The 27879-nt window shown below is 44.6% G+C and overlaps 1 protein-coding gene across 5 annotated transcripts in view; it reads left to right on the top strand.

The window, feature by feature from the left end:
* Window positions 1-27879, top strand: part of ADGRB1 (adhesion G protein-coupled receptor B1) — a 283954-nt gene that overhangs the window by 222412 nt on the left and 33663 nt on the right. For 3 of the 5 annotated variants that reach the window (XM_074830046.1, XM_074829989.1, XM_074830294.1), the window contains exons 20-25: window positions 1754-1856; window positions 5806-5956; window positions 10162-10231; window positions 17322-17388; window positions 21965-22050; window positions 27434-27532. In XM_074830046.1, coding sequence (XP_074686147.1) covers window positions 1754-1856; window positions 5806-5956; window positions 10162-10231; window positions 17322-17388; window positions 21965-22050; window positions 27434-27532 — 576 coding nt within the window. The remainder of the gene's footprint in view (window positions 1-1753; window positions 1857-5805; window positions 5957-10161; window positions 10232-17321; window positions 17389-21964; window positions 22051-27433; window positions 27533-27879) is intronic. The other 2 variants (XM_074830207.1, XM_074830119.1) reach the window with 1 other exon arrangement.

The raw sequence follows: 27879 nt of genomic DNA, 5'->3' as shown, positions 1-27879 counted from the left end.
CACATACAGACTATACTCATGGGCAACTAATTTCTTACCTTTTTTTGACCGAAGCAGACTTTCGAAGTGCACGCTAATGCCAGTTGGATCATAGTGTTGCTACACAGATTTATTACATCTCATTCCCACCAGGACAGAGTCCAAATCTCCCTTTCTATCCCCCTAGAAGCTGCTGACTGGACACTTGATGTTTTATTTCACACAATCAAAGCATAGATTGATGGCTCGATACCCTCCAGCCACAAATGGAATAGGATCCACGTGATGCACAACATTGTATTGAGCCCAATGAAATGGGGAAATTTGGTATTAGATTGGCCATGAAAGGAACTAGAGGCTTGTTTTTCAGGCAGTCAACTCAGTTTCTAGCTGAGCTGGAAGCCTAAAGTTTGTAGTCTGATCTGGGGTTGGGTGAGTTTCAGGGAGAACTACCTATAAACCAAATTTCCAACAGACTAAGTATAAATTCAGGCTACTTTACATTGGTGACTTTTTTGTATCCAGGAAAGCATATCCTCAATATTCATGTTTGTCTGAAGGTAAAACTCAGAGGGAAGTTAAAACCAAAGTTTTGCAACCTCCAGTAGGTTTACCCTTGGCAGAACACACATGTGCAGTAAACTCGTCCTGACCACATAGTCAGAAACTCAAAACTCTGCAGCCAAAGCACGACCAACTCACTCTTGCTAAAATTAGTTAATTAAATTAAATTCCCAATATAAATAGTTGATGTACTGGAATACAGGAAATAATCCTGCATTAGCCTCCAGGGATGAGCTGTTTGATTAATAGATCTGTTTCTAATTTCTATAAGCATCAGTGTCTACTCTTCACTCATCTGGTATTCAAGCAGGGCACTTGTCGAATCACTGAGATTATTCACGTGTGTGAGTGTTGGTATGGTCAGGTCCTGAATCAGTCCTTGAGGACTTGCACTTTAGCAGTTCCCTTTTAATTTTATTAGGTTCATAAAAGTGCCTTCAAAGAAGTTTTCCTCTGTAGCCAGCGGTTTGAATTGTCATGCACATACCTAGGCAGCAAGCTGGAGCTGTGCTGCACATTGCAAATCAGAAATGACAAATAGCTTGCTCCTGCAAGGTGCTGAAGGCAACAGCTTCCTAACTTGGATTCCTAACGTCCCAGACCCACAGCTGCAGTTAGGTATTTGGCCTCCTTTTGAGAAGTGTTAAACCTCTCCATCTGAAAAAGCCACAAATACTTCTCACTTCAGGATGGGTTGTTAGGTTAAACAGAGGGGAATGCTGAATCACAAACACTTTGTTGTGAAGGTGCATGCACTCGTAATCTGCTTTCATGCCAGCATGCCTGTGGCTCTTCTTATTTGGGAATCTTTCCATGTGTTGCCTGTATGTTTTCTTTTAAGCTCCTTTTCAAGTCCCCTTTCAAATAAGCAGAGCTGAAGAAGACTTGCAGCACTCTACTGTTTTAGGAGCGGCTCAGACTAGGGACCAGGCTGGCCCCTAGTTTGTTGACTCATGCTCATAGCTCCAGCACTGATGGGGGAGGATGGAGAGATCTGTGGGCTAAGCACTACACCCAAGCTCTCCCCCTCCCTTTTCCCGTTGCTCTTGTCTGTTTAACATACAAGGTCTGCAAGAAATGGGCAATCTCTTACCATGGCCTTCTCTAGAGTCTGGCCCAGTGCAACCTGCACCTGGTTGATGCTTTTCAGAGGTAACTTAATGCAAGTTGTTACAGGGTGGATCTCCCTTCCCCTCTTCTCTTGCTGCAGGTATATTCGCTCAGAGCGCTCTGTCATCCTTATCAACTTCTGCCTATCCATCATCTCCTCCAACGCTCTCATCCTGATCGGACAGACCCAAACCCGGAATAAGGTAGGAGATCACTCGGGCTTTGTTTGTTTGTTTGCTTTTCCCCTGATTTAGCACTGAAATGATCCATTCAGGCAGCGCTTCCTCATTTTTCCTCCATCTGTTAATTAGCGAGATGTCAAAGGCGCAACTAAATGGCAGATTTCAATTTTCTCTCTCGCTCTCTCTTTGATAATTTGTCAGCATCCTCGGGGCTTTGATTAAAACCAATGTGGTATTTTTGAATATCTGCCTAGAGTAGCTGGCACATGGCACAGTGAAGAAACATGGTTATTTGCAAGGCTTTAACCATTTTATTTTCCAAAAATTACAAAGAAAGACAGATTGAGAAAAGGCTTTAAAAAAAACCCAAACAGCATCTCAGCTTTAGGTTTATTTCTCCAGCAACTTTTATACTCTGAGCTTGAAGCGCTTGGCAGATGTTAACGAACACAGCCACATAAACCACCTCTTTTTGGGGTAGGAAATGTTGCCAGACGTGCTGTGCACACTGCAGAGCTGGGGGCCGCGAGGGACTCACTGCAGATCCCGGTGTGACTCGAGCAGTATCGGCAAGACGTAGCGTGGATTTTCAAGCCATGTGCACTGGTTGCACATACATGCCTTCCCACGTTCCAGGCCCAGCTGGAGAGGCGTGTGTTGCCTCTATGACTTCTCTCCAGCTAAAGTACTTTCAGTTTCCCTGTTGGTGTCTGACACAACAAATCACTGCTGATCATTAGTATTTTCCCGTTGTACATTTTCCCGTCTCCCCAAGTGCTCCAACCATTCTAACCCCGCTAAGCAGAAAAGTAAGGCAAGAAGCGTCCTCCAGTACTCCTGCTGCCAAAGTCGCAATCAGAAGTCAAAATTCAGTTTTTAATTAACAGTAATCAGTGACTGGCCAGGTTTTTTGAGTATCTACTTTGGCAGCCAGAGCATGCTGTCACTTTTGGAAGCATTTCTGCAGAGAAGCCTCAGGGTTTAATGAATCACAGAGACTCATTTCTATGGAGGGCCCTTCGGGTTAGGGCTAGGTTATGTTTTAGGGAAAGCTTTACAGCTGCTTGAGTCAGATGTGTGTCAAGAACTGTAGAGAGATGCAGCCAGCCAGCTCTGCTCCTGTTAAACAAGTGCCCTTCAGGAATTGACTTCACAAAGCAGAGCTTTTTTGTTTCATAGCCAACACGGTTTTGTCAGGGCAAGAGGTGGAGAAAGGGCGAGCTAAGCTCTCACTTTCCCTGGGTGCATTGTCTGCAACCCCAAGTGTGTGCTAGGAGCTTCTTTCCATAGAAAGAAACACTGAGGGATGCTCAGCATGGCAAACCATGGCTGGACCTGCTCTTTGGTTAGTCTTCTTCACCCCAGGATAGGAGGTGGATTCTTCACCCTCTCCCACTCGCTTCAGAGCACAGTTGTGAGCCCAGGTTGTCCTTTGAGCTTTTTCTCACATTACCCTGGATGTTCACTGTCAGAGCTGTTAGTGGGGATTCAAAGCTCCCGGCTGCAACTGCGTGAGGCAGATTAGCTCTTTCCACATCCATATGCATGAAACACCATAAATAGAAAGGTTATTCTTGGATTTCCGCTCAGCCATCTAGTAAACAGTCTCTGGCAGGGAACAGAGAAAGAAAACTATACAGAGAAGAGACGGAGGAGTGTAAATTAGGAATTTATTCACATTCAATTATTGATAATGGAGCATCTTAAAATGTTGGTGATTGATTTATAATTGCAGTTACTCTGGGAGATTTTCTACAGTATTAGTTTCCCTGGAAATGCCAAATTCTTCCTTGATTTCCAACCATATAACCTCAAAGGCAAGATTCCACGCCTGGATTTGCTAAGCTTTTTGAAGATGAAAGGCCTGGGAAAAGGCTAAAAAAATTGCAGTCAGCATAACATGATACAAAAGAAATGAATGCACTATGAACTGGCCATATCTCAAAGGCATGGCTACGTGCTGCAAGGGAACAGATTTCTCCTCTTAAAGGAAAACAGGGGCTAATGGCCTTGACAGACTGACAAGCTCTGCTAGATCTTTCTGCAGCAACTTGGGACATATATCCCTGAGCTTAGGCCTTCATGGAAATTTTTTTCCCCTTACAAGTAAGGAAATACCTGCAGCAGAGGCAGCAGAAGCAAATATGTGCCTGCCCATCTGGTTTCAGTTGAGGCAATGGGTTTATACTGGCCCATCTGAGATGTGCATATTTCTGCTGTACTCCCCTCCTCTCTTTTCCTCCTGTTTCTATCAAAGCTGCCAGATTGAGAAAAAAATGCCCTCAAAATGTATCTCTCTGGTGTAAAATTGGAAAACAAAGTTTTTATCTCCTCTTTACAAGCTGCTGGCAAATTGGGAAAAACCGTGTTGGTGCAGAACAAAATCAAAACGGTAAAATGAATAGTGTCATATCTGATGTTAGCCAAAAAGAAAGTTCTAAAATAACAGTCACCTAAAATACGTTCCAGAAAGCATCCTGTGTTTGAAACTGTTTTATATAGGTCTGTAAGCTGATGAATAGAAGCTACCTTTTTAGGATTCTTTTAAAATGTGAAAATTACTTGAAATTATCTATTGAGCTGTGTTATATATACTAAACTGTCATCCAGAATCCATTTATAGGCAGAATACCAAGGGTTTTGGTGTCAAATACAAATATGGAACAAAAAGACAGTCTCAAAGAACACAGAGTCTTACTTTTATTCACAACATCTGATAACGTTGGTTTGTGCTACTGTATGAATCGGGAGCAATCAAATAAAATCATGATGAAAGATGGTCCATGCATGAGAGCTCTGTTAAAAGATGGTGGTGGATGAAAAAAAGAGGAAGGTTCATTGACCATAAACCCAAAGTCCATGTTTCCTGATGTAACTCATAGTAGAGAAATTCTTCATTACAAACCTCCTCCTCCCCCTGCCCTGAATGCCTTAAGCCATTTTTTTCATCCAGAGTCACTTTTAAAGTCTATTTGCTCTCCCTTCTCCTCAGGACCCACTGGAGTTTCTTTCCATAATTTTCTTCTTGAGTACATTGATTCATGGTTTCCAACGTGCAGATGGTGGAAATTAAACACAGCTCTGGCAGAGTTAAACAGAGCAGCACCAATTTACACCAGTGAAAGATTTGGCCTTGCTGAGTTAAAAACAAAGACGAGCTTGTCAGCTTTCCAGTCCATCTCCCTGGCACTACAGGATTGTTCTTCATAATGCATTTGCTATTACTTTCCCCAGTTTAATTTTAAATGGCTTAAGCTCCCTGCATTTCCCTTGAGAGATTTCCCCACCGAGTAGTAGAGCTCAACATTATGAAATTCCTTCTAATGTAGTTTCTTTTTTTTTCTTTCTTCCTTTTTTTTCCCTGTTTGGTAGTAGTTATATGCTCTTAGACAGCTACGCACCACTCATGTTTGCAGTCCTCACCAGCCCCTGGCAGCCATGGTTTCACCCAGCTCTCACAGCTTAACTCTTTCACTCAGCGATCCCTCCCTGGCAGGGACACCATCTAAATTGCCTTCCTCTGATTTCATTTCTATGACTTGACTGCTGGCGACACGGTGCTTTACAAACCTTTTGAGCTGAGATTAGTCCTCCCTTAAAGGATCGTGGCAATGGTTTTGATCATTTGGAAAATAAATATATCTTGCTGAAGCCAGGAGAGCACCAGGATGGGATGTGGGCTCAGACTTCAGCAAAAGTGTTAACCACGGGCTTATCTTAGAGCTCATGCTTAAGAGTAGCTGATTTTCATGCAGTACTTAAATTTGAAGCAAACACTTTGGTCCTTTGCTAGGTCGAAGCCTGTGGGGGAGACTGCCTCCTCCTAAAATGTCTTTTCGTGTCCTGATCTCCATGACCTTGCCTTCTACAGCCTGGTTTGGAAGCATGCCCCTGTGCCTTCTGCTCTCCTACGCGCTGCTCTCTCCGCCTGCCGCTCCTCTCACGTGTCCTCCTTTCCTCCTCTCTCCAGGTGATATGCACGCTGGTGGCGGCTTTCTTGCACTTCTTCTTCCTCTCCTCTTTCTGCTGGGTGCTGACCGAGGCTTGGCAGTCCTACATGGCCGTGACGGGCCGGTTACGGAACCGCATCATCCGCAAGCGCTTCTTGTGTCTTGGATGGGGTGAGGATCCTGGGTCTGTGGAGCAGCTGCCTGGGGCGGGGGGGAAGTGCTGTCCCCTCCTTGGGATGTGGAGCAGAGAGGGTCCGGGCTACAAGAGAGACTGATGTTCTGCAGAAAGCTTGGCAGAGGGTGCCTGCAACCCTTTTGGTGGTGCCGAGAAGAGCTGAGATGGTTAAAAATAACATGAGCAAGAGCCATAAGCCCTGCCTGCTGCCCAGTGCACCCAAGGGTCACACAAAATAGATGAGTTGAGAGGGGTTGAGTTTTCAAAGGGTGTGCTGGGGGTGATTTCTCCTGGGTTTGGGTCTCTTCCTTGCTTTCTCCTTCTCTCTGTCTCGCTGTCTCCTTCCATGTGCAACCCAGAGTGAAGCAAGCTCTGAAATCCCGTCTCCATGGCAGCAGGGCTTTTCGTAGACAAATAAACTATGAGACTGGTGCAGCTGCTTGTAACTAATTTTTCTCCCTCTGCCTCTTCCGTATGTTTAATTTATTAGCCTTAAATGATGCATTCTGTAGTAGAAAACAAACACAAACCCATAACCTGGACTTTCAAAGCAATAACAAGCGTGTGTTTGAAAGGAGCAGCTAAACAAAAAGTGGCTCAAAAGCGAGCAGGCAAAAAAGAGAAAAGGAGAGAGAAAGCGTTGTGTGTCTGAGCTGTAGTAGTGTCTTGTTTTACTACTAAAGTCTAGCATTTCACCCCAGGCAAGATATTTCTGATGCTTACGAAGCGCCCTGATGTGATTTATTCTGGCACATCAAGAGCTGTCCTCGTTCCAGCACCTGCAGCCCTTTCAGTTTTCACTCCTAGCTTTTGCTTACAACAGAAAATAAATTGTGTTATTGAAACATAGTGTTTGTGTGTGGCAAGAGCATAGCCACATACGTGCAAAGCACAGGCTGCATGCGCCCGTGTGTGTTCATGCATATGTTTATAGACAAACACTCTGTGACTCAAGGAACATCAGGTTTATCAAATGCAACAGACAAATAGGTAATAAAAAGGGATTTTTCTGATTTGTAGAAGCTGGGACAGATGGGCGTGTTCGCCAAGGGAATTTTGGATGGGCAACATTCACATCTGTAGTCTGTACAGATTGAAAAAAAAAACCAAACCACCTTACATGTGTAGAAGCATAATTTGCACTGCTAGTAAAATGTAGTCATCTCTAAGCTAGGACGCACTGGTTGATAAATGATGCAGAATAACCATTTGGAATAGGTTAGGATAAGAAATGAAGAACACTTGCCTATTAAGACAGTAAGAGAATTTCTGATATCTAGCATCCTTCTAGATGTCAGCTGTAGTGCTGAGATTAATGGCACTTCTAGGAGGAAAGAGGCTGAAAATACGTTTTAAAGAGAATAATCTGAAATAATTAGCACAATTCGCTTTGTCATGGGCTGATTCTCCCCCTTTTCCCCCTTTCTGTATTAGCATTTCTCTAAGCCCTTGCTCGAGACATCTTTGCCAAGTTCTCAGCTGCTGTCAGCTGTAGCTCATTGAAGCTACAGTGGTTTTCATCAGCCGTGAGGTTTATTCCTTTTTTTTTTTGTTCTCCTATTGAGTATGCAACTCTGCCTTTCCAGAAAAGTTTTTAGCAATTAGAATTTTTAGTAGTATTATTATTATTTAGAACAGACAGACAAACTGTTCCCTAGAAACAATACGGTCATCATATTTAGCCCCAGTAAAGAGGAAATAATTTTGTCAGTCTTTTTACAACCATGCCATAGTTTCCACAACTGGATTTTTAATGCTTCTATAGCTCAGGCTCTGAGTTGGTCTTCAGTTGTTCATAGCAGTTATGGCTCTTGGTAGTTATTAGCAAACAACCTTTACTAGTGGGACATGAGGAACACATGACGTGATTCTCCTCTGACATGGCAGTACAAAATTCTTCAGAGTTTCTAACACATTTATTTGGAATTGTGAATGTAAAATTCACTTTCGGCAGAAAGCCCCCAAAACCTTGCCAGTGACTATGTGGCATTAGTGACTGCCTGGAAGTCTGATACAATCCACACACAATAGATGGAACAGACCAGTTAGGAATAACTTTCTTTCAAATAATCAAAAAATAGATTAAAAGTTTTGAAATTTTTTTTCCCCAATCTAATCACATCTAACTGCAATTAGACTATTAACAACTCTCCCAAGGCGGAGGAGTACAGCACCCATTACGATGCCCTTTGGCTTAGCCACCATGGTATAGCTACCACCTCAGTAAATGCTGCTTGTACAGATCCATTTTTAGCAAAAGCTGGGGCTCCTACCCAGGCTTGGTACGAGCCAGTCCCTGTAAGCTGATGAGTTCACAGCCTGAGTCTGTATTTCTGCATAATTACCACGTCTAAGAGAAGCACTCTGCAAAGAACAAGTTACTATTTTTGGCAGAGTCTTAGCCAACTTTCCTCTTTCACAGGGCCTCTTGCATCAACCTATACTCCAGAAAAGTCCTTTCATGTGTGGTTTCTTGGTGTGCTTGCCATGGGATGCCATATTGATGGCATTGTAGTGAATACAGCACCCAGGATATATCCAAATGAGGTATGAAGGAGGCTCAGCAAGAGGAGCAATAGTCAGTTAAGGAAAAAAAAAGAAAAGGGAAAAAAAAAAGATAAGAGACATCTTTTAAACCCACTGCCTGTTGGGTTTGGACTGATCAAATGTGAGCTGTGCTTGGAAATCTCACATGAGAAGAGAAACACTTCACTTTATGATAACTCTCAAATGCTGTATATTCCAGCCAACTTGGCCTTATACCTCCCATCTGACTGCAAACCCTCACTATTAATCAATCTTGTGATGATTTGTATTGCTGAATGACCACCTCACCAGCTCGGTTATTGTTTGGATGCTGTGCCTGCACATCCCTTCCATCTACAGTGTCTTCTGCAGTCACCTGCCATGACCTCTACAGCATACGAATTAGGGTCTTGTCAAGAAGCACTAATCTTACCTAGCTACTGATCCTGCTAATTCTTAAAGGGATTTGCCCATCTTTAGCATTGAGACAGCTTAATTCACCATGTCACAAGGAGAAGGGTGATAAAAAGCCACATGGAGACCTCTGTAGCTGAAGAACCAGATGTTACTAGCCAATATACAGACATTTCTACAGGGAAAGGGGAGAGCTGGGCTGGGGTGAACCAGAAAAGTACCCAATCTCCTCTGTAGAACCTTGAGCAGTTTATCGTGACAGGGGTAAGAAGGATCAAAAGACTATTAGCAAGATGTAGTGTCTTTTGCTAGTTCTGATTGTGCCTAGATGTTCAAGGACCCATCAATTTCAGAACTTTTTATGAGTTTTAGGCCAATATCCAGCAGGTTGCACAATAATCAGCAGGTTTTCTTTATACTCCTCACTCTATGGGAACTTCTAGCAGTAGGATCAAGGTTGTAGCTTCACCCTCTTACGCACCTAAGAAACGGCATCCCATGCTGGCACCGTTAGCTCATGATGCTCTGAAGATAAATTGTACTTTGTACATTATGGCATCCCAGCCACAGACTAACTTGTTCATCCTTTGCAATGCTTGTAATGAAGCGTGTCTTCTCGAGTGCAGCTGGTTTCTCTTAGTTTATTTCCCTTTTGGACACAAAAAGGGAGCGGGACTCTGGCAAGAGAAGTACCCTGTTTTGCAGAAAGACCTGATGTTCTGAGACTCTTTTCCATTGTTGTTCAGAGGGATCTGTTCTATTATAGATCATGGCCCAGCACTCAGGGTACTTGTTTGGGATAAGGGGAACTCAGTTTCCATTTGAACCTGGGTTGTTATCATACGTTATGTTAAGAGCAAACATGTCCCTTAATCTCCTTGCTATCTTCTTTGAGTTGGGTTGTGGCTGAATATTCCATCTTCAGGAGACACCCTTATATATTCTTGGCCAACCCATGTACCTAAGAACAAGATAAATATATTTTATGCATCTGTATGTACTGTCAGTCCCCACACAACTGCTGAGACCACAGCAGGATATGAACTGATTACAGCTGATGGCATTTACTTCATTAGCAGAGGTAACAAGGGTTCATGAGTTTGGCTCCGAAGGTCCTGAATTCAGTCTCTGCCAAAGACCCAGGCTGGGACAGATGGTGCTAGAATAACACTGGAAAGAATGGGGTATATTACGCGCTCGAGTGGGAGAAGAGCTGCACATATGCTTAAATGACCAATTTTCTCTTGTTTCATTTCCATAGGGCTCCCCGCCTTGGTGGTTGCCATTTCCGTGGGATTTACTAAAGCCAAGGGGTACGGCACCGTGAACTAGTGAGTAAAGGAGCTCTTTTTCCTTTTTCTTCCTGTCTCACCCTCCATCCTTTTGGTCAAAATCCAGTCACTGACCCACAGAAGCCAGGGTAGAAGCTAAATCCTGGTGTGCTGCCCATGTCAGAGGCAAGCAGGGATGATGGGAGAGGAAGGAGCCATCCTGCCTCCCTGCCTCCTCAAGCCATCAGCTGGCCGAGAAGGATTGTGTATTTCTTTAAAAACAATTTCATAAAGACTAGTTAAATTTAACTGTTTCATATATGACATCACTTTGATCTAAGTACCTCCTACTTAGAGATTTAAAAAAATTTTATTTTAAGGGGAAATGTAGAATATTTAAAGTTTAGGATGTTTAAAAATTAAAAATAGCTTTTGTGTTTATCTATTTAATGGTTCACTTGATTAGTCTCAGGTTTTCAAAATAGCTTGGCTCAGTTTTAGGCACCTCAAGGTATTGAAAGCAATCTGAATTTGCCTGTTTTCCAAATTCCAAAGTATCTGCCTTTAGGAAACTTTTATTTGCATGTAATGGGGGAAGGAAGACAGGGTATAAATAATGGAATAAGACTGTGCAGAGGTAAAAAATACTTTAAGGCAAGGCTAGTGTTGCTCAGAGCTGAGGATTAGTGCAGCTAAAAAAGAAAAAAAAAAGGAAAGTATTATTTTTTTTCAATGTGTGGTGAAAATGATAGCTTAGAAATTTTATGCACAGTGGCAGCCAAAGGCTAATATTTTATGTTACAATAAATCAGGCTCTTCCCTTCTGCAGCTCATCATTATCCAGTGTCTTCCTGGCCAGTGTTTTTGCATCCTACGTGAACAATGTTTAAGACAAAAGCTGGAGATGTGGCCAGATGAGGGTTCGATAGGTCCACCGAGAAAATGTCATGTGGAACACCTGCTCTTTCTCAATTCCCACCATATTCTGCACATCCACAACCAAATGGTTCAGGGTTTGTGTTTTGATTGCAGGAGAGCATTAAAACAGCGCAGCAACATTCTCAGTTTGCTTTGCAGTCTAAATTACTGCAGTCTAAATTACTGTACAATACAGAGGGCTCAGGAAAGGTGGGTTTGTCAAATGCAAATCCATAGATACAATTCCTGAAACCTGTGCTGGCATCAGGGTGCATTGGCTGTACCTGTCCTGATTTGCCTGACCGAGCTCAGGAGACTTGGCTTCAGTGTGTCCTGGTGGAGAGGGATGCAGTGCTTGTTGTGACTCAGAGGAGGACAACACACGTCCTGGCTTTCACAAGTGCCACTGAGATCCCAAATGCCCTTTAGCTTTTCTGTGGGTCTGCTGTTTCTGGCACTTCGCTCCATGCAAGTCCATGAGAACAATTCATAATGAACAAACAGCAGGGAGGGAGGTCCTAAATATTTCTGCTTTCCTGTTTATAGAATGGTGGGAATTGGTGCAAAAAGCTCAGTAGCTCCTTCCCCATTAATGCTGAAGGGCCACTGCAGAGTGTTGTGGTCAGTGTTGACCACACAAAAGAACCTGGGTGGGGAAGGGAGGAACGTGCAGGGAAGCACACCCTATTTCACTGCCCTGGACCACTGCGTGCCAACATCTCCCCGCCCCAGAGCAAAGCCCTCCCAGACTGCAGCCAAGAGGGTGTCAATGCCTGACAAAACCTGCTGAACTCCTGCTTTGCTGTCAGATTGGCACACCAACGAGGCGGCCAACAGGCCGTGTTGACTTTCCATCATTCCCAGGGGATGTGTAACCACACTAACTCTCTTCCTTTTGCTGCTAATCCTCTGACTCCTTTCAGCCCTGAAGACTGTTGCTCCCTGCATCCAAGGGCTGGATGCTGCCTGACTCCCTGCCTGTCAGGCTGGCTGCCTGCCTGGGAGATGGCAGAGGATCCTGTGATCCCAGAAGGAGCTGCAGCCCAAGTGACACCGTTTCCTAGCTCCTCTGTCAGGAGGAAGTCCAGTTTGGTCCTCCTTTCATCTCCCTTCCATGCTGCAGCCCAGCATATGGTAAAGCTGGTATGTCCCAGCAAAGTCATGAGAGGAGCAACAGTTCCTCTCAACCATGGAGAGCCCATCAGACATTCCCAGCACTGCCATCTCGTTGTAATTCCTGATGTTGGCTTTACCAAAAGCCAGAGCTAAACAGAGCTGACTTGCGGTCACACACTCACTCCAACATCTCTGCCCCAAGCAGTGTGGATGTCCCATGGGTGCTGGTTAAGCACTCCCTGTCCTGTCTCCATGCAAGGAGGGGAAGTGTGGTGCACATTGCTGCCAAGTGGATGGCATGGTGGGTCCATGAGCCATGGTGCTGAGCGTAAAATGGTGCTGAGCATCGCTGTAACGAGAGTCATATTTGCACATTGGTGCATTTCAAAACAGGAAACAAATATTCATGTGGACCAAGCTAGGCAGGGTGCACCAACAGACTGCAGTGCATTCACACTTATTTCTGTTATCCTGCTCGAAAGGCATAAAAGCTCTCTTACATTTATGTGTGTGTAGGCTCTTGGTTTCACCTCTGCTCTAGAGCAAAGTCAACCTTACATAGCAGTAATTTCAGAGCTGAACTCCAAAACTTGAGGTTGTTCAGACCTAGATTTAACACTTTCCAATGCTAAAGGCTTATAAACAGAATACAGGCCTGGATCAAAGCTTGTCCCAGAATGTTTGTTGGTTTCTGACCATTGCAGAAATATGAGGTAGTTGCAAACCTTGGAGCTAGAGCTCAGGAGGTATTTTAGCTTTGTCTCTAGCTAGTACAGGGCATGCACAGGGCATTTCAAATGGGCAGTGGCAGACTTTCAAGGCACGATGTTTCCATCTTGCAGAAGGAAGAAAAGACATTAGCCACAACACATCCCTGCCTGTGAAGCAGGGGACAAGAGCTGGCATGATAAACCACAAGGGACTTCACAGTGTCTTTCAAAGCTTCTTCCAACTCTGCAATTTCTAGAACCTAAGAGCAGTGCATTAGCACCCGTTGGTTTTCTTGTGGAGATGGGCATTAAGACAAAGCAAAGCAGAGCTCTGATACTTAGCTGAGCACAGGATTTGACACTCAACATCAGGTTTTTTTCTCATCCCACTCACAGTGGTAAAAAAACCCCTGACATCCATCTACGGGGCCTGGTCATGAGAGCATTTTTGGGACAGCTGCAGCTGTTGAAGGCATTGCAGCAGTAATCTTGGTGTTACAGACTCCCAGGGCAAAGGTGGTCGAAGGGACAATCTGTGTCACAATGACTGAAACTGTTCATCTGCAGAGTATGCCAAGGTGGCCAACTGCAGTGGAGCACATCAAGGGTGGAACCTCCAACAGAGTGGTCTACCTGGGCCCTGAGGAAGATTTCACCCAGCTTTGTCCTGTCTTTTTTTTTGTATGTGGGATGAAGCTATTCTGAAATTATAAAAACACAACTGAGCAGCAGTATGGAGGCTTGTCCCGTCAAGACGTGGTAGCAGTTGAAGGGTTGGCCATGTCTCCAAGCTGTAATGCACATTGATCAGAGGCAGTGCTAAGTGTGGGAAGGTTGTAGATAATATTTAATATTTACCCTTGAGCTGGCCAGACTGGACCACCGAATGGTAAGATGAGAAGGGAGAGAGAGGTTCAAATTAAATATTGAATACGTACTGCAGGATTTGGACTGTGTCTCTGTTGTTTTCTGAGTGGCGATTCCCCAGCAGCCATTCACTCCGAGGCCTTTATTGATCAAGATGCTTCTTCTATGAACTCTCCATCTACAATGAGGGGAGAAGGACACAAGGGGATTTTCCCTTTTTCTTATCTGAACAGCATTTGAAAGGAGATTTTGCTGTTGTTTGAAGAGTTGCAGGGGTAGGATAGAGGCTGTACTTCCAGTCTCAAAGAGATAATGGAGGTCTAGAGGACCCACCACTGCTCACCTCCTTGTCTTAGTCTGAATGCCTGTGTAATAACTCTCCTTTTAGCTGGTACTCCAGGGACTGACTCCGGACCTCTAAAGCTTGACAAACTGCCTCCTAAAGCTTGAACTAAGTAATTGAGGTTGTGCTACTTGTAGCTGGGAACTCATATCCTTCCCCATAAGAGACCCTACAAAGTTTTCTGAGAGCAGTGCCAGGACACAGCAAATTTCCAGGGGTCCTTGTGTGTCACTGCATCAGGGCTTCTGTCACCCACAGATATCTCAGCGGCTTCTATATTAATCTATAAATTAACACTGTTGGAACAGTCCCGATTCCCAGCTGTAGCCTTAGCTATACAAATATGTTGGCTGTTGCATTGTAGCTGCTTAATTTTGCACACGATCGAGGTGAGACCTGTTGCTGGCAGGGCTGTACGGTGTAGTCAAGAAGGTCTTGCTGGAAGTCAGCTCTTCACAGGACCAAGAGAAAAGCCATCCATCTCACGTCTTTGCTGTGGCAGATTCACAAAAGGATCAGATGTTTTGCAAAGAGGTCTTCCGCGTTGAACACAAGGGCTGCTGTCAGTCAGGGAAGCACTGCTTAGAAATAGTAGTCTGGAGCTGCTGAGCATTGTTAAACCATTCACTTACTCCCTTCCAGTGGTAATTTTATTTAAGAGATCTGTGAAGAGATCCCTTGGCAAGTACTGGGGAACCTCTCAGCAAAATGCAAATATTTCTGTGCCTTGTAGGCACAAGGCTAAAAGCATCTCCACTAATGTATTGCTGGAGTTTGCTGTTGGTTCACCTTCTTGGATATCACTTCACCCTTTCCCTTCCCTTGCTGTCAGCCACCACCTCTGACAGCCTTGGAAATGCTTCGATTAAGCTCTGTGGCAGGGAGGTCAGGCAGTCAGAAGGGATAAGGACCAGTGCTTGGTGATGTGTGAACTTGCCTTCAGAAAGCCTGATGCTCAGAGGGGAAGAGGGGCTGCCAGGGACCTGACATGAACGAGAGCCTTTGTTGCACCAAGTTCTCATCACTAATTGGAGTGCAGGACTGTCAGCTCCTTTCTTTGGCTCAGCTGTTGGTTGGAAGAGACCCTGGGAAAAATGGTCTCAAAATTAGGATGAAGCATTGGAGAAAAATATCTGGACAAGGACTGGGATTTGGAAGTCCTCCTGGCTCCCCCTGCCCTCTCCTTGCAGTTATTAGAGCCTTCCAAAGCTTAATTCTTATTCCCTCCCTCCCCAGATGATTATTCATTTTATTATTACAGCTGCTCAGACGGTTTGTGACAGAGCAACTTGTTATCAGGAAGAAATCAGAACTGATTAAATTAACACATTACAGGTTTAAATTAGAAATAAACAAGATGCAGGCTTCCGAGAAACATAGAATGTCCTGCTTTCAATTTGAAGTAAATTTTTTTTCTTTTCCCAAATGTTCTGAGGTGAAAAAAATAACATTTTTTGCGGGTCAGAATTGATACAAAAGCATATGAGGCTGATCAACAAAATTGAAATATTTCCAAGAAGGCTTTGTTTCCTGGGAGACTCTGAAAGGCAGCATCAGTTTGCTTCTGATGCAGAATGAAACCATATTGCTGAGAGTACAGGCACGTAACGGAATTTCTGCAGGGTTAGCTGGGTTAAGAGCTTTGAGAAAGTCCTCGCTCCATTGTGGTTGCCTGCTCTTATCCTGTGGTAAAGGCACGGTAGTTTCCTGCTGAAACAGGATTACTTCATCACACATTTTCTCCAGGGTACTGCCATGTCAAAGCATGCAAACTTTCTGTGGGATTGCTGACACAGTGTAAATTTGCATCCTCTCTTGCCCTGAAGTACCTAGTTTATGTGTCCATGCTCTGAATTGCTGGATCCCCCACAAAATGGAAATTTCAGCTCCTCTGCTGCTGTGACTGTTCACGACTGTCACAGAGTCACAGACTGGTTGAGGTGGGATCTCTGGAGGCCGTGTGGTTCAACCCCCCAGCTGCTCAAGCAGGGTCACCTAGAAGTGGCTGCCCAGAATCATGCTTTTGAATGTTTCCAAGGATGGAGACTTCACAACCCCTCTGCTCATCCTTTGCCAGTGCTTGATCACTCTCACAGTGAAAAAGTGTTTCCTTCCTGACTTTACAGTCAAACCTAAAAATCCCTGTTGGCTATCCAGACACCAGCTCTGAGGGTGGGAACAGGGTAAGATTTCTCCTGCCTCTCTTTGTTTGCTTTTTTACACCAAGTTTGTCAATATGGGGATGTCAGTGCTCTGTGGGATCTTTATGTGAATGTACAGTGAACTAGGAGCTATGTGGGGACACCTGGAGCATATTCATACTGTTTACATGAGAGATGGGATTCATCTCCCCAGTGATGTCTCCATCCAGGTTAGGTGAACTGCTTACTTGGATGACGAAGATCTGGTTGAGGCAGTCAGTAGAGTTCAGGATGAGATTCATCTGACTGAATGTAGTTGCCTCATCCTGGACTCTTTTTACTGGAACCAGGAATGACTGGCTCTGTGGTAGGCACCAACAGGACAGACATCAGCCCTTGGTCAGAAGAGCCCCCTCAGTTTGTGTAGGCATCAGGCAGTTTAGGAGCCTAAATTCCACATGTGGTCAGTGGAGAAGGAGAAGTTCTTCTCAGGTTAAGTGGTGTGAGAGAGAAGGAACAGTGTTCATCTCATTCCTTAAGGGGATCCAGTTAAAGAGTTTCCTGAATTCCCACCTCGTTGCTGTGTTGTAAAATTTCCCCATGGCAGCAAGCTCAAAGGGAGCATCCAGGAAAAGAAATGTGCTGAACTCCTGGGCCTGAGCCCCCGGCAGGCATAGTGGTTAGCAAAAGAGTGAGGCAAATTTCCACTGTTTCTACTCTTTTGCGTAAGTGAGTAGGACAAGAGCATCATCTTGCCAGCAAACTGATGCAACTGCTTCAGCAACCTGGTCCGAAGCAGAGCACTATCATTCATTTTGCATGTATTCCTCTGTCAAAAATCAAATGCCATTCTGCAGGCAGACCCCCAGGCAAATGAGCCTTTAAGCAAGTTCAGGAGAAATAGGAAGCAAAATTTGCTTGCTGTAAAGTCTGAGACTTTTTTTGCCACCGGATATCACCTCCCAAGAGGAACTTTGCAGGCAAGAGAAGAAGCAAACATGCGCCTGTCAGTGATGGTAGCCACTGGGTAACTCTTTTCTCTCTTCATTTTCCAGCTGCTGGCTGTCGTTAGAAGGAGGTCTTCTGTATGCCTTCGTGGGACCAGCGGCTGCCGTCGTTTTGGTATTTAAGCTTGGCTGAAAGCTTTTTCTATCTTATAGCACTTTTCTTGATCTTTCAACCCAAGAATGCCCCTCTTTATTTCCACTCATGTTTTGAATAGCTTTGTCCTTCAGGAATAAAGAGCAAAGTGTTAGAATCCAGGAATCTGGGATGGGTTTGATTCTGAAATATAATACACCTCAGCTCTCAGCCTTCTACCTCTGTCCTCTCTGGAGTCCCCTAGACATGTGATTGATACTGTACCTTGCTTTTTCCCTGTTTGGATGGAAGTGCAGGATGATGGTGGAAAACTCTGACATTAACTCCTTCAGAAACTGCTGCTACTGGTTGCTTTCAGACCAGGCTGTGCCTCCACTAGCCAGCATTTGTCTGGCCTGTCCCAAATAGTGCATGTGAGCAGCTTCCTCGTTTGCAGGTGAAATGGAGGTCCTCAAATCAGTGCCAAGAGGGTCCTTTCTGACCCTAAAAATGTCATGTTTGCTTCTAGATCAAAGAGATGGCATGGTTAAAGTGAACAATCCTAAATTCTGTCTCACCAGCTCATGCATCCCGGGAGTCTGTTCTACTGTCCCCTCACCCGTGGCTCCAACCCAGCACCAAAGCCAGTTCTGGCCAGTTATTTCTTGAGTTGAAGGTGTCACTCAAGAGATTACATACCTTTCATCAAGCTTCCCTGCTGTTGAAACCTCACTGGCCGTGAGAAATCTTGACTGTCAGGATTCAAAGAATTTGAGAACTGCTGGTCCTCTAGGAAATCCCTCCTGCAGCAATTTCAGATGGGTTTAATGCCACATTTGAGCCCCCACATGTAAGCGACAGTCTGCAGTTTCTCTCCAGCCCAGTGTTTTATCCAGTGGAGGAGCTGTATGTGCTCTAAGGCTCAAGTGCCCTGGAGGGTCCCACAGGAATGTGGGGTTGACACTCACAATTTCTTTTTCAGATCAAGCTTATGTTTCATGCAGTGCCTGGAGGGTTAACTGCCCCACAGCAGGAACACACTTACAGAAGAATAACTACACAAAAGCTCTTGCTGCCTCTATTCTCACTGCTGTCATTGCACATCAAACCACCTTGGTGCCATCGTTTCATCACGATGACAGAGACAAGCCAGCAGTTGCCCCTCCTCTATAATAAAGTAAAGCTTGTATCAGTTAGGGTCTTTCTTTAGTGTAGGGCTGCAGCACATAGTTGAGCCTTCAGATAGCAGTCATCAAAGAGTGGGGATAAGCAGATGTTCATGCCAGCCAGTCATTAGATCTCTGTAGGCACGTGATAGTTGGATTTCCCTCTCAGTAATGTAGCTGATGGGGGTCAGGGTCTTCTTTATAGCCAGGATAATTGACAGGAGCATTAAGTGGCGTAGTGATTTCAGATAAACTAGGTCTTTGCCCCAACAACACGACAGCCAATAGCTCTGGCTCAGTGGCTTGAATGCTCAATAGACAGCAGTGATTAGGAGGGAGGGAGCTTCGGTGGGGAGTCAATCTGCTGCCTCAAGCCATCTTGCTTTTGTTGTGCCAACAACAAGGGAAGTAATCCTTCAGCTTTCCATAGCATTTTTAAAGTGTGAGGAAAACACATGAGCCTGCTTCCATTTGGCATCTCAGTTTTCACTCACCATCGAAGCTGGAAATGGAGATATCCTTACGGAGAGGTCAACACCTGCAAAACAGTTCATACAGCTGATCTTAGGAAGTACTGAATCATTTCTGGGGGTGTCTGTCTCTATTCAGTACCTAGAGAGAGAGCCTGCACACCTAGTTTAGACTACCTGACTCATTTCTGGCTAAAGTGAGAAGTGAATGCTGCCCGAGTTGTTGGTACGTATACTGAGGAGCTTGGGAAAGGAGAAGAAGCAGAATTGAAAGCCTTTTTATAAATGGGAACCTGGGAAACAGATAAATTCAATAAGTCACACTGTGACTTTTAGCAGACCCAGAAGTTGAACACACAGTTCTCAAGCCTGCCCTGTCCACAGGACTGGTACATTGTCCTGATTTCAGGTTGACCACGTCAGCAGTGGAGGGACAGTCCACCTGGCTCAGCATGAGGACAGTCAGGCTCTTGCAGGGCTCTACAGGGGATATGCAGCTGTGATGCTCTCAGGACAGATTTGCTCCAGACACAATACAGCTGCTGTTGTGCAGAGGTGCACAGAGCAACGTGGAACTTGGCTCTGTGCCTGAGCTCTTCTCATCCAAACCTCTGATGACCATGATATATAGATACCCAAGTGACTTTGCACATAGTTGACTTGGCTGCAGCTGCGCTTGTAACCTCTGTCTTAGCCCTGGCCAAACTAGACTTGTGGTCACTCCTCCTAAGCCGTTCGAGCATCTCTGTACTGCAGTTCTCCTGTCAACATGATTTTTCTGTTACCTGTAGTACCCTTCTTCCTCTACACTCTCCACATTGGAAAAAGGCCTTTGGATTGGAGAATATCTTTACTGAAAATAATATTCTCAAGGTGGTTGACCTGAAGTGTCAGCAATATTTGCAACTTGCAATCAGTCCACTAACAGTCTTAAAAATCCTTGCAACCTGAAATGCAGAGCTGTTGCAAGCAGTTTTACTCACCTAGCTCAGGTGAAGCAGCCTGGTGATAATTGTGTTCAGGTTGAAGGCAGTGGGTTACTGCAGGGAGAGGCTCATGGCATGGTCAAGTCAGGACAGAGTCATCAGTCAGCAGGTACTGGTTATCTCAAAGGCTGAATCTCAGACCTGTGTCTTTGCTTCTGGAGCACATTCCAGAGATAAGGAAGTAAAGCTACACTGTGTGTTATTAAGAGTGGCTGTGTTTAGAAGCACGCTCATGTTATATCCCTGACTTTGTAAAGAAACGGAGCCAGGATCAGAGCAGGACATTGATCATGATGATCAATGTACTGGATGAAATAGCTTTTATTTATTAAAACAATCTTGAGAGCTACACTTTGTCATCTCCCCTGCTATATATGCATGAGGATACACACTGTGTTGTGGCGATCCAGCCTGCCGCACCTTTACCTCATCCTTCCTACTGCCTTGCTGCACCTTAAAGAAAAGTCTCTCTTGCACTTATCAGCCTCCAGCACAGTGAAGAAGGATCAGTGAATTGAAAGGACTCTCTCTCTCCAAGCACATAACTAGGGTTTGATTTCCTGCTGATCCTTGGCTGAGTTACTGCGTCTGACTTGCCAGTGTTGTTTCTCTAAAACAATACCATGGTGAGCTCTAGAAATGGACTCGCAGCTGTGGAAAGTACTCCACTGACCCAGCAGCTGATGCACAAGAAAATAACTGCTATTTGTGAGATCTTCCATTTATTCCCAGCTGTGGACTCCACATCAGTGAGCTGGGTCGTGTCCTGTTGAAACCAGCAATCCAAAGTCGGAAAGATTGCTCATTCTTGAGGATGATTTGGGCAATTAGATGGAGGCTGGGTGTGAGCAGACATCTCCCTTCCTTTGGACTAGGTGTTGTACTAGGTGTCTCTTAGGACCATCTCTCAAGGGTCTATTAAACTTACCAAGGCTCTCAGCTAACATGTGATGTTTCACGTCTCTGAATTTGGCCGGCCTTAAATATTTCCTTGCAAGCCCGACATGCAAAAGCAGCATCTAGCACATCGTTCTACCAACAACAGATGTTTCACTAACAGCAAAACCGGGAGAGTGTCACTTTTTTCCACCATCAGTGCTGTGCCTCCATGAAGAGGGGTGGTGCTCATGTGTCACTAATGTGTTCACATTCAGAGGTTGCTGAGGTTTGGGTGAGGTTTGTAAAACAGATGCAGCTGGCAGCAGTGAATGCAGTCAGAAAGGCACAGTGAGGAATTTAGGATCACTTTGCAAGGCCTCAGCTCTGTACAGCCTGTATTTCAGTGTGAATATTTATACCCGATTGATGCAGACATCCATGCTCTCACCCTAGCAAAGCAGATCCAAGGACTGCATGCAGTTGTCCTGCTCACTGATTCTTTTGGAAATGACTAGATGGCTAATCTATGTGTTGTGCCATCTGCAGTATCTCCCAAGACATTCCACCATAGTAGCTGATGTTTCTACTTGCTCCAGTGCCCCTCCACCTCTTATTTTGAGAGCAGCACGGAGCAAGAACTATGACAAGCTGTCTGCAGCTCAGCACCCCATCCTCTTAATGCTGCTGCTTTGGTAGCACAGACTCCAGAACACACTTTTGAAAGTAGCCAGTGTCAACCCCCTGATTTCCCCTGTATTGGCCACTTTCTATTTGTATTACCCTGAAAAAGTGTTCTCGTGCATGGAGTTTGCCTTGCTAGACCTCAAGCATGCATTGGGCTTCAAACAGCCGTGCAGTAATCTGATCACTTTATAGTCCTGTCCTGGTTCATGGAGACCTCTCTGATCTGCTGCCAGCTGCATTCTGCTCTCCTGAACTCACTGATGCATGGCCTGGGGAGGTGGGACAGGGTGGAGAGGGGAGAAATGGGCTTCAGTGGCTTCAGGAGAAATGGGAAGGACTTAGCTTGTCAAATGTTGGGTTTTTTCCTTCTGTGCTACCAAGTTTAACCTGACCCACTTGAGAACAAAATTGTGTGTTGTTTCTCTTTCGACAGGTGAACATGGTTATTGGCATTCTGGTTTTTAACAAACTTGTATCCAAAGATGGAATAACAGATAAGAAACTGAAGGAACGGGCAGGGTATGCCTTATCAATACATCTAAGTAAAGAATAAAAAAAAAAAAACAAAAACACCCAAGGGTTGTGATCAATAACCAGGCAAAGAGGGCAAAGAGAGATTGGCAATGCAAAGGAAAAACAAAAGCAGATTTAAACAAAATGAAAGAACAAAACCCAGTTGGTTTAATATCTCTGCCTTGTCATTCAGTGCAGCAGACAAAAGATCCAAGAAGCAGCACTGTGTTACTATGGAGGAAGGTTAGAAGTTCATCTCTTTGTTAAAATGGCCTCAACCCAGGCTGATGTATCCTCCCAAAGACTAGGGAGAGCAAAGTGACTCTTCTCACTAATATCTAGAGACAGCAGCTGGATCAGAGGACTCATCATTGCTGAGTGTGACACATGGCAAGGGCTGTGTAACAGAGAAGTCATGTCTAATGGGTGGCAGGTGGCCGAGGGACAGCAAAGGTATGTGGTACTTTTAAGGAAAAGGTCTTTGGAGGTCTAGCAGTGAACATATTAGTAGATGGATGGATGTATAAAGAGGAGGATTGGTAAGCAAAGATACCTCTTCTACAAGAAAAGTTTCAGATGACACCTGAGGTTCTTTATCTTCTCCACAACCACCACCCCAACCTCCATCCCCGAAGTCTGGGGCTTGCATTACATGGTTCTCTTTGTAGTATAAATTGAAGAGCTGACTCCACAGTTTTTATCACTCTGGTCTCACTAGGGGTTGGTGGGGCAGCAGCTACCATGCAGGGCTCTCTGTGGGGTTACTTCCAAACTCTGTTGACAATGTCGTTGGCTCAAGCAGGATGAAACCCCCTTCATCTTCATTTCTAGAAACGAGTCTTTAGCCTCTTAGCTCAGACTTTGTCCCTGAGCTATGCCATGCTCCAAGCAAAGGACAGAAATGCCATGCTGACACTGAGTCAAATCAAATGCACAGGTCAGCCTGGCTGCTGATATTAGTATGTTATTTTCCTCTGCCTTACTTGGCTTGCTGTTGCACTCAGAGAAACTATCTCCTTACCTGCTGCTAGGAAAAACAGGGTTGTGTGCTCTCACTTGTCCGTTAATGACATTTGATTTATCACTGTGGGTAACGATTGTATTCTTGAAGGAAGAAGTTGTTTGCAAAGAGACAAGGAGGGCAAGAGGTGTTCTGGTGCCTCTGCACCATGGCTCCAGGCAGAACCTAAAGCCTTAGGAGGCTAGTGGAGAGGATATAGGATATGCCCTATCTCTAAAAGTGGAGAGAGCATGGGTACCTGTTGCCTTGTTTGCTGCACCTCTAGGCTTCACAGAGAGGATAAGCTGCTTTATCCACTGTGGTGCTGCAAAAGCCTTGGGCCCTAAAATTGGGTCTCAGAGGGTAGAGGCAGAAAGTACAAATGAAGTTCAATATTCCTGTCATTGCACTATTCAGTAGTTCTGGTGGAAGTGGTTTTTAACTGAGCGATGGCAGCAAAACTGAGGGGAGAAGCAAGCTCTTATCCAGCCAGAGGAGAAACACAGGAACCTGTTAAGGTTCACGTTTTATCAGCAGGGTTGTCATGGCTGAGCGGTGTGGTCCCCTGGTGCAGCAAAGAGGGGCATCTCGATGCCTGAGCAGTGCCATGGTCATGATAATAAGAGGGGACTTAAGTGCGTTTGGATGATCAGAGGTATTGGTTGCTGCTGGGTTGAACAGGTACACAAAGAAGTGACCTTAAAGAAGTGGACAGGTACTTGTGAAGAAGTAACATTGCTTGGCGCCTTATTCTGGGTGATGCCTTCTTTACAAAGAGAGAACTCAAGAAAATACCTGAACTGCAGGCAGAGTCTGTAGCAAGATGATTTCACTTGAAAGTCAGCACTGCAATAAATGGCTTACTGGATTAGCAGAGCAGTTACTGTCCCTCAGTGTCTCCCTCTCTAATCTAAATTGCATAAAAAATGACCTTATTTAATACATAGCAGCTGGTTATTGATCACATGCATAGCTGTACTCTGAAAACAAAACCTACAAAGCAAAAAAAAAAAAAAGTCATTTTTCTGATGTTCTTTGTTTTTTCTTTCTTTTCTCTTTTTTCCCCCCTCTTTCGTGTCCGTGTGTGTGTGTGCAGCACTTTTAAGCCTTCTCTGTGCTCAATGATTTTGTTCTCCTTTCGAAGTGCACCCGCTGAGAGTGCGGAAGCACTTTTGAGAGCTCTGGTGCCCCTTCCCTTTAGCTAGCCGCTTCTGGCCTGGGCTTGGGAACCGTGTTGGAAGGTAGATCTGAAGATAATCAGACTGAGTAACGGCCTTGGAGATGTTTGGATCTGAGGAGATGGTATAAAGAAACGTGTTTCCTTTAGCAGAGGCAAGAAGTATGGTTCAGTGTTGCAAAAGCAAAAACAAAGGGAAGAAAAACAAAGAGAGGGAAAAAAAAAAGACCTGCTGAACACTAAGAGGAGCCCAGCACACATACTGCAGGTCGGTTGGCACAAATAAATCAGTGCTAACAGTTCCCATGAAATAATACATGAGACACAATAGGTTTTGCCCTGTACTTTAGCAGAGGAAATTGCTATGATTACTGTTGTCACATCTGTCAGAAAACGTTTCTAATGGCAATGACTTTATAGATATATCACAAAACCAGGCTGTTGAGAGTTGGGTGTGATTACCTGGAGAGCTGGAGAAACACACACAACTGCCCCAACTCCTGTCCGGGCACGGGAGAAAACCACACAAGTGTCTCCCAGCAGAATGGTCTCTGTTCGCGGTCAGCTACGCTGACAGTGTTTGAGCTCTGTTGACAGGAGTGCTACTAAAACCAAATGTTTTAATGTCAGTCGCAGGAGCCTTTAAAATGAATTTTAAATTTATTCAGCCAGCGTTTATTTCAGAAGCATTTGTGTGCTCACGCATCCAGGGAAGAAGAATGAGACTATAGGGTATATTCGCAAAGGCTTAATTTAGCCTGCTGAGTTTAATCTCCCTAGGCTTCCTCTGTAACTACTGGAGAGAGACAGGAGACTTGTTTAGTTGTTCCAACTTGCCCCTTAGAGGACCTTTACGTCTTTTATCTCTCCGTTGATTATAGAGAGGACTTGAGAAAGTTTGCCCCGATACCTTGCGTGAAATATTCTCTGCGCGACTGTCCTGGCGGGGTGTAACAGAGCTGGATTGTCAGTGCATAGAGAAGAAAGTAATTGGAAAGATAATAACTACATTAAAATAGGAACAGATCTGGATTGCCCTTCATCTGGGAATGTTTCATGTTGGAAGCAGTGCTCCTGCTCTTTGGGCCGTGTGTGGTGTAAAGCACTGTTCAATAAAAGGTAGCAAAGTCCAGGCTCCAGTGAACACACCAGATGAGTCTGTGAGCTGTTTGTGGATATTTAGGAAGCAGAAAAAGCTAAATTAAATTAATGCATTATTCACTGTGATTATTTCATTAGCTACCCTTTCAAACATACAGGCACCAATATAAACTTGCTACGGAAATTCAATATATTAACAACCTCATGCCCCCAACAAGAACAAATTAGAATATAAATGTATCCACATCTGTGCCTACTGCTTAAAACTTTCTGCATAAATACATCCAACAACAGTTACAGTTGTGTGTTATAGTGGTCTTTTGGCCAGTTCTTTGTGATTCAGTGTCATTCATGTTTTTTCTGGTATAGTTTTCCATCAAATTCCTCAAATCAGTCTACTTTCTTTTTGCTGCCTATCTCTGCCTCTCTCTGTCTCTCTGCTTATCTGTTCTTTGTGGCTTATAGATCTGGGGATAAGCTGTCCTTTTTTAAGGGTCGTGCACTTAATGCCTCTCAAGACCCACTTTATCTTTGGTTCAGCCATTGTCCTCACTGGATTTACACCATCCTTCCTGGAAGATACGTACCTATTGACACAGGAGTTAATTTTCTCTGTGTCTGAAGGCTGAAAGTTTCTGTGGGATACCTTAGCCATTATTCTGGAAGGGAGTAATGGCTTATGTCACTGTAGCTAATTAAAGAGCTAATCAATAGCCACTTGAAAGTGGGCCACTAGGCCTACTGATATTGCTGTGTTGGTGTTCATGGGGATGTCCTTTTTGCAGTGAGACTGAACACAAAGCTATAAAAGCTAAGAAACAATCTGTCAAGTTTCCTAATCTCTCTCCCAGGCAGTGTAGGGCTGTAAAAGCCCCAACCTTTCATACCTGCAAACATCACCCCCCACCAGCTGCACTTCCATCACCCAAGAATGACAGACCTACTCTCCTTTGGCAGTGATGTTCATGCCTTCTCTAATATCAGGCATTGCATGTAGGTCTGTAGGATGTTTTGCAGACTCTTGCCCATTTCTTAAGCCAGATTTGATGTGGATGTCTGTGCAAATCAGAGAGTGCACACAAACTAGTGAATTCTGGGAAGAAACAGGGCCAATGCCAAGCTAATGTGGCTTCTGGGCTCCTGAGTAAGAGCTGGCTTGTCAGCTAGGTGGGTTCACACACGTCATCTTCTAAAAATCATGAGGACATGCCCTTTAGCACATCCCTGCAGCCCCTTATACCAGCAGCCCACAATGGCCTGGTTCTGTGGTTGATCCCATCCAGAAAAAGTGGGAGCAACTGATGTGAATAAGTCTCAGGGTTCATCCCAAAGATGTTTTCAGCTCCAAAACAAGATCTGTGGGAAGAAATGTCTCAAAAGTAGTCAGCCAGTCCAGCTCCCTTCAGGGCAAGTTGATGGTCTTACAAAACACCCAAGCTCATGGTTAACTTTCAGGACATAAACAGTCCCATCTGCATGTCCTCCATCACAGATTAAGCAACCAGAGTTGCCTTTCCCCTGGTAGCGTCAGCTGCCGTGTGGGAATCCCCACCGAGGCGAGGATTAGCACACAGGGGCCAGTGGAGAAAACATATGACTTATATCTTGCACTGCTTTAGGAAAGAAGATAAACAGAAACAGTCCCCACAGCCCTACTTCTTGCCTTCTACTGTACAACCCTGCCACCTTTTTTGTTTTGGAGCAAAAAGGCCAGGAGGGAAAAGAGCAATTTCTCAAAAACAAACCAAAAGAAGGAGGTGGAGACTGGGAGAGCAGTACTGGTTTCTCTTCCGTGGGTGCCAGAGAGAGATACCCTGAATCTGGAAAAGCATTCACCAACACAGTTCCACCCTCTCCAGCAGCACCAACATGTCTCTGAATTGTACATTTTTCCCATTTCCTGCATCTGGAGTGGTACAGATGAGAGAGTTTTATTCCTGCCTGTCTTTCATTTCTCTTTTCAAACTGGGTATGGTTGGTTGGTTCCCTTTCTCCTTTCTTCCTTTCTTTCGTTCTTTCTTTCTTTTGGCTTCTCTTTCCCTTTCCTTTCTACGTTTGTGTTCATAAGCAAAGTGTTTTGTTTTGTTTCAGTCTTTTGGTTTTAATTGCAGTCAGATGGCAGTGCCCCTTTACGGCATGACGCTCAAATGTTCCAAGTGTGGAGTAGTTTCTTCTGCTGAAGTTTCGGCCACAGCCACCAGTAACGCCATGTTAGTTCCTCTAATTTCAACTTCTTTTCTTTCTTTCTTTCCACTTTCTTTTATTTTTAATTTATTTTATTTCCCTCTCTCATTTCCCTGCACTCACCAGCCCTTGTTTGTTTTCTCTCCCCATGTCCCTGCCCACCTCCCCACATCCCCAACTTTCCCTGACCTCATTCTGTGGGCCATGAGTAGTGTAGGGCTCCTGCAACATCCCCTGAGCAAAAGCTGAATGGCTGGATCCTGAAAAGCACTTTATGACATGCCTAGATTTAAGCATGTGAGCAGCCCATGGAAGACAAAGGGACTGTTCATTTGTTGGAAGCTGGGTATATGTTAATGCCCCCATTTAATTT

The sequence above is a fragment of the Strix aluco genome, chromosome 1 (assembly GCF_031877795.1).
Source record: "Strix aluco isolate bStrAlu1 chromosome 1, bStrAlu1.hap1, whole genome shotgun sequence".
Taxonomy (NCBI): Eukaryota; Metazoa; Chordata; class Aves; order Strigiformes; family Strigidae; genus Strix; species Strix aluco.
Note: the sequence above shows the minus strand (reverse complement) of the source record. Positions and strands in the feature narration are given on the sequence as shown.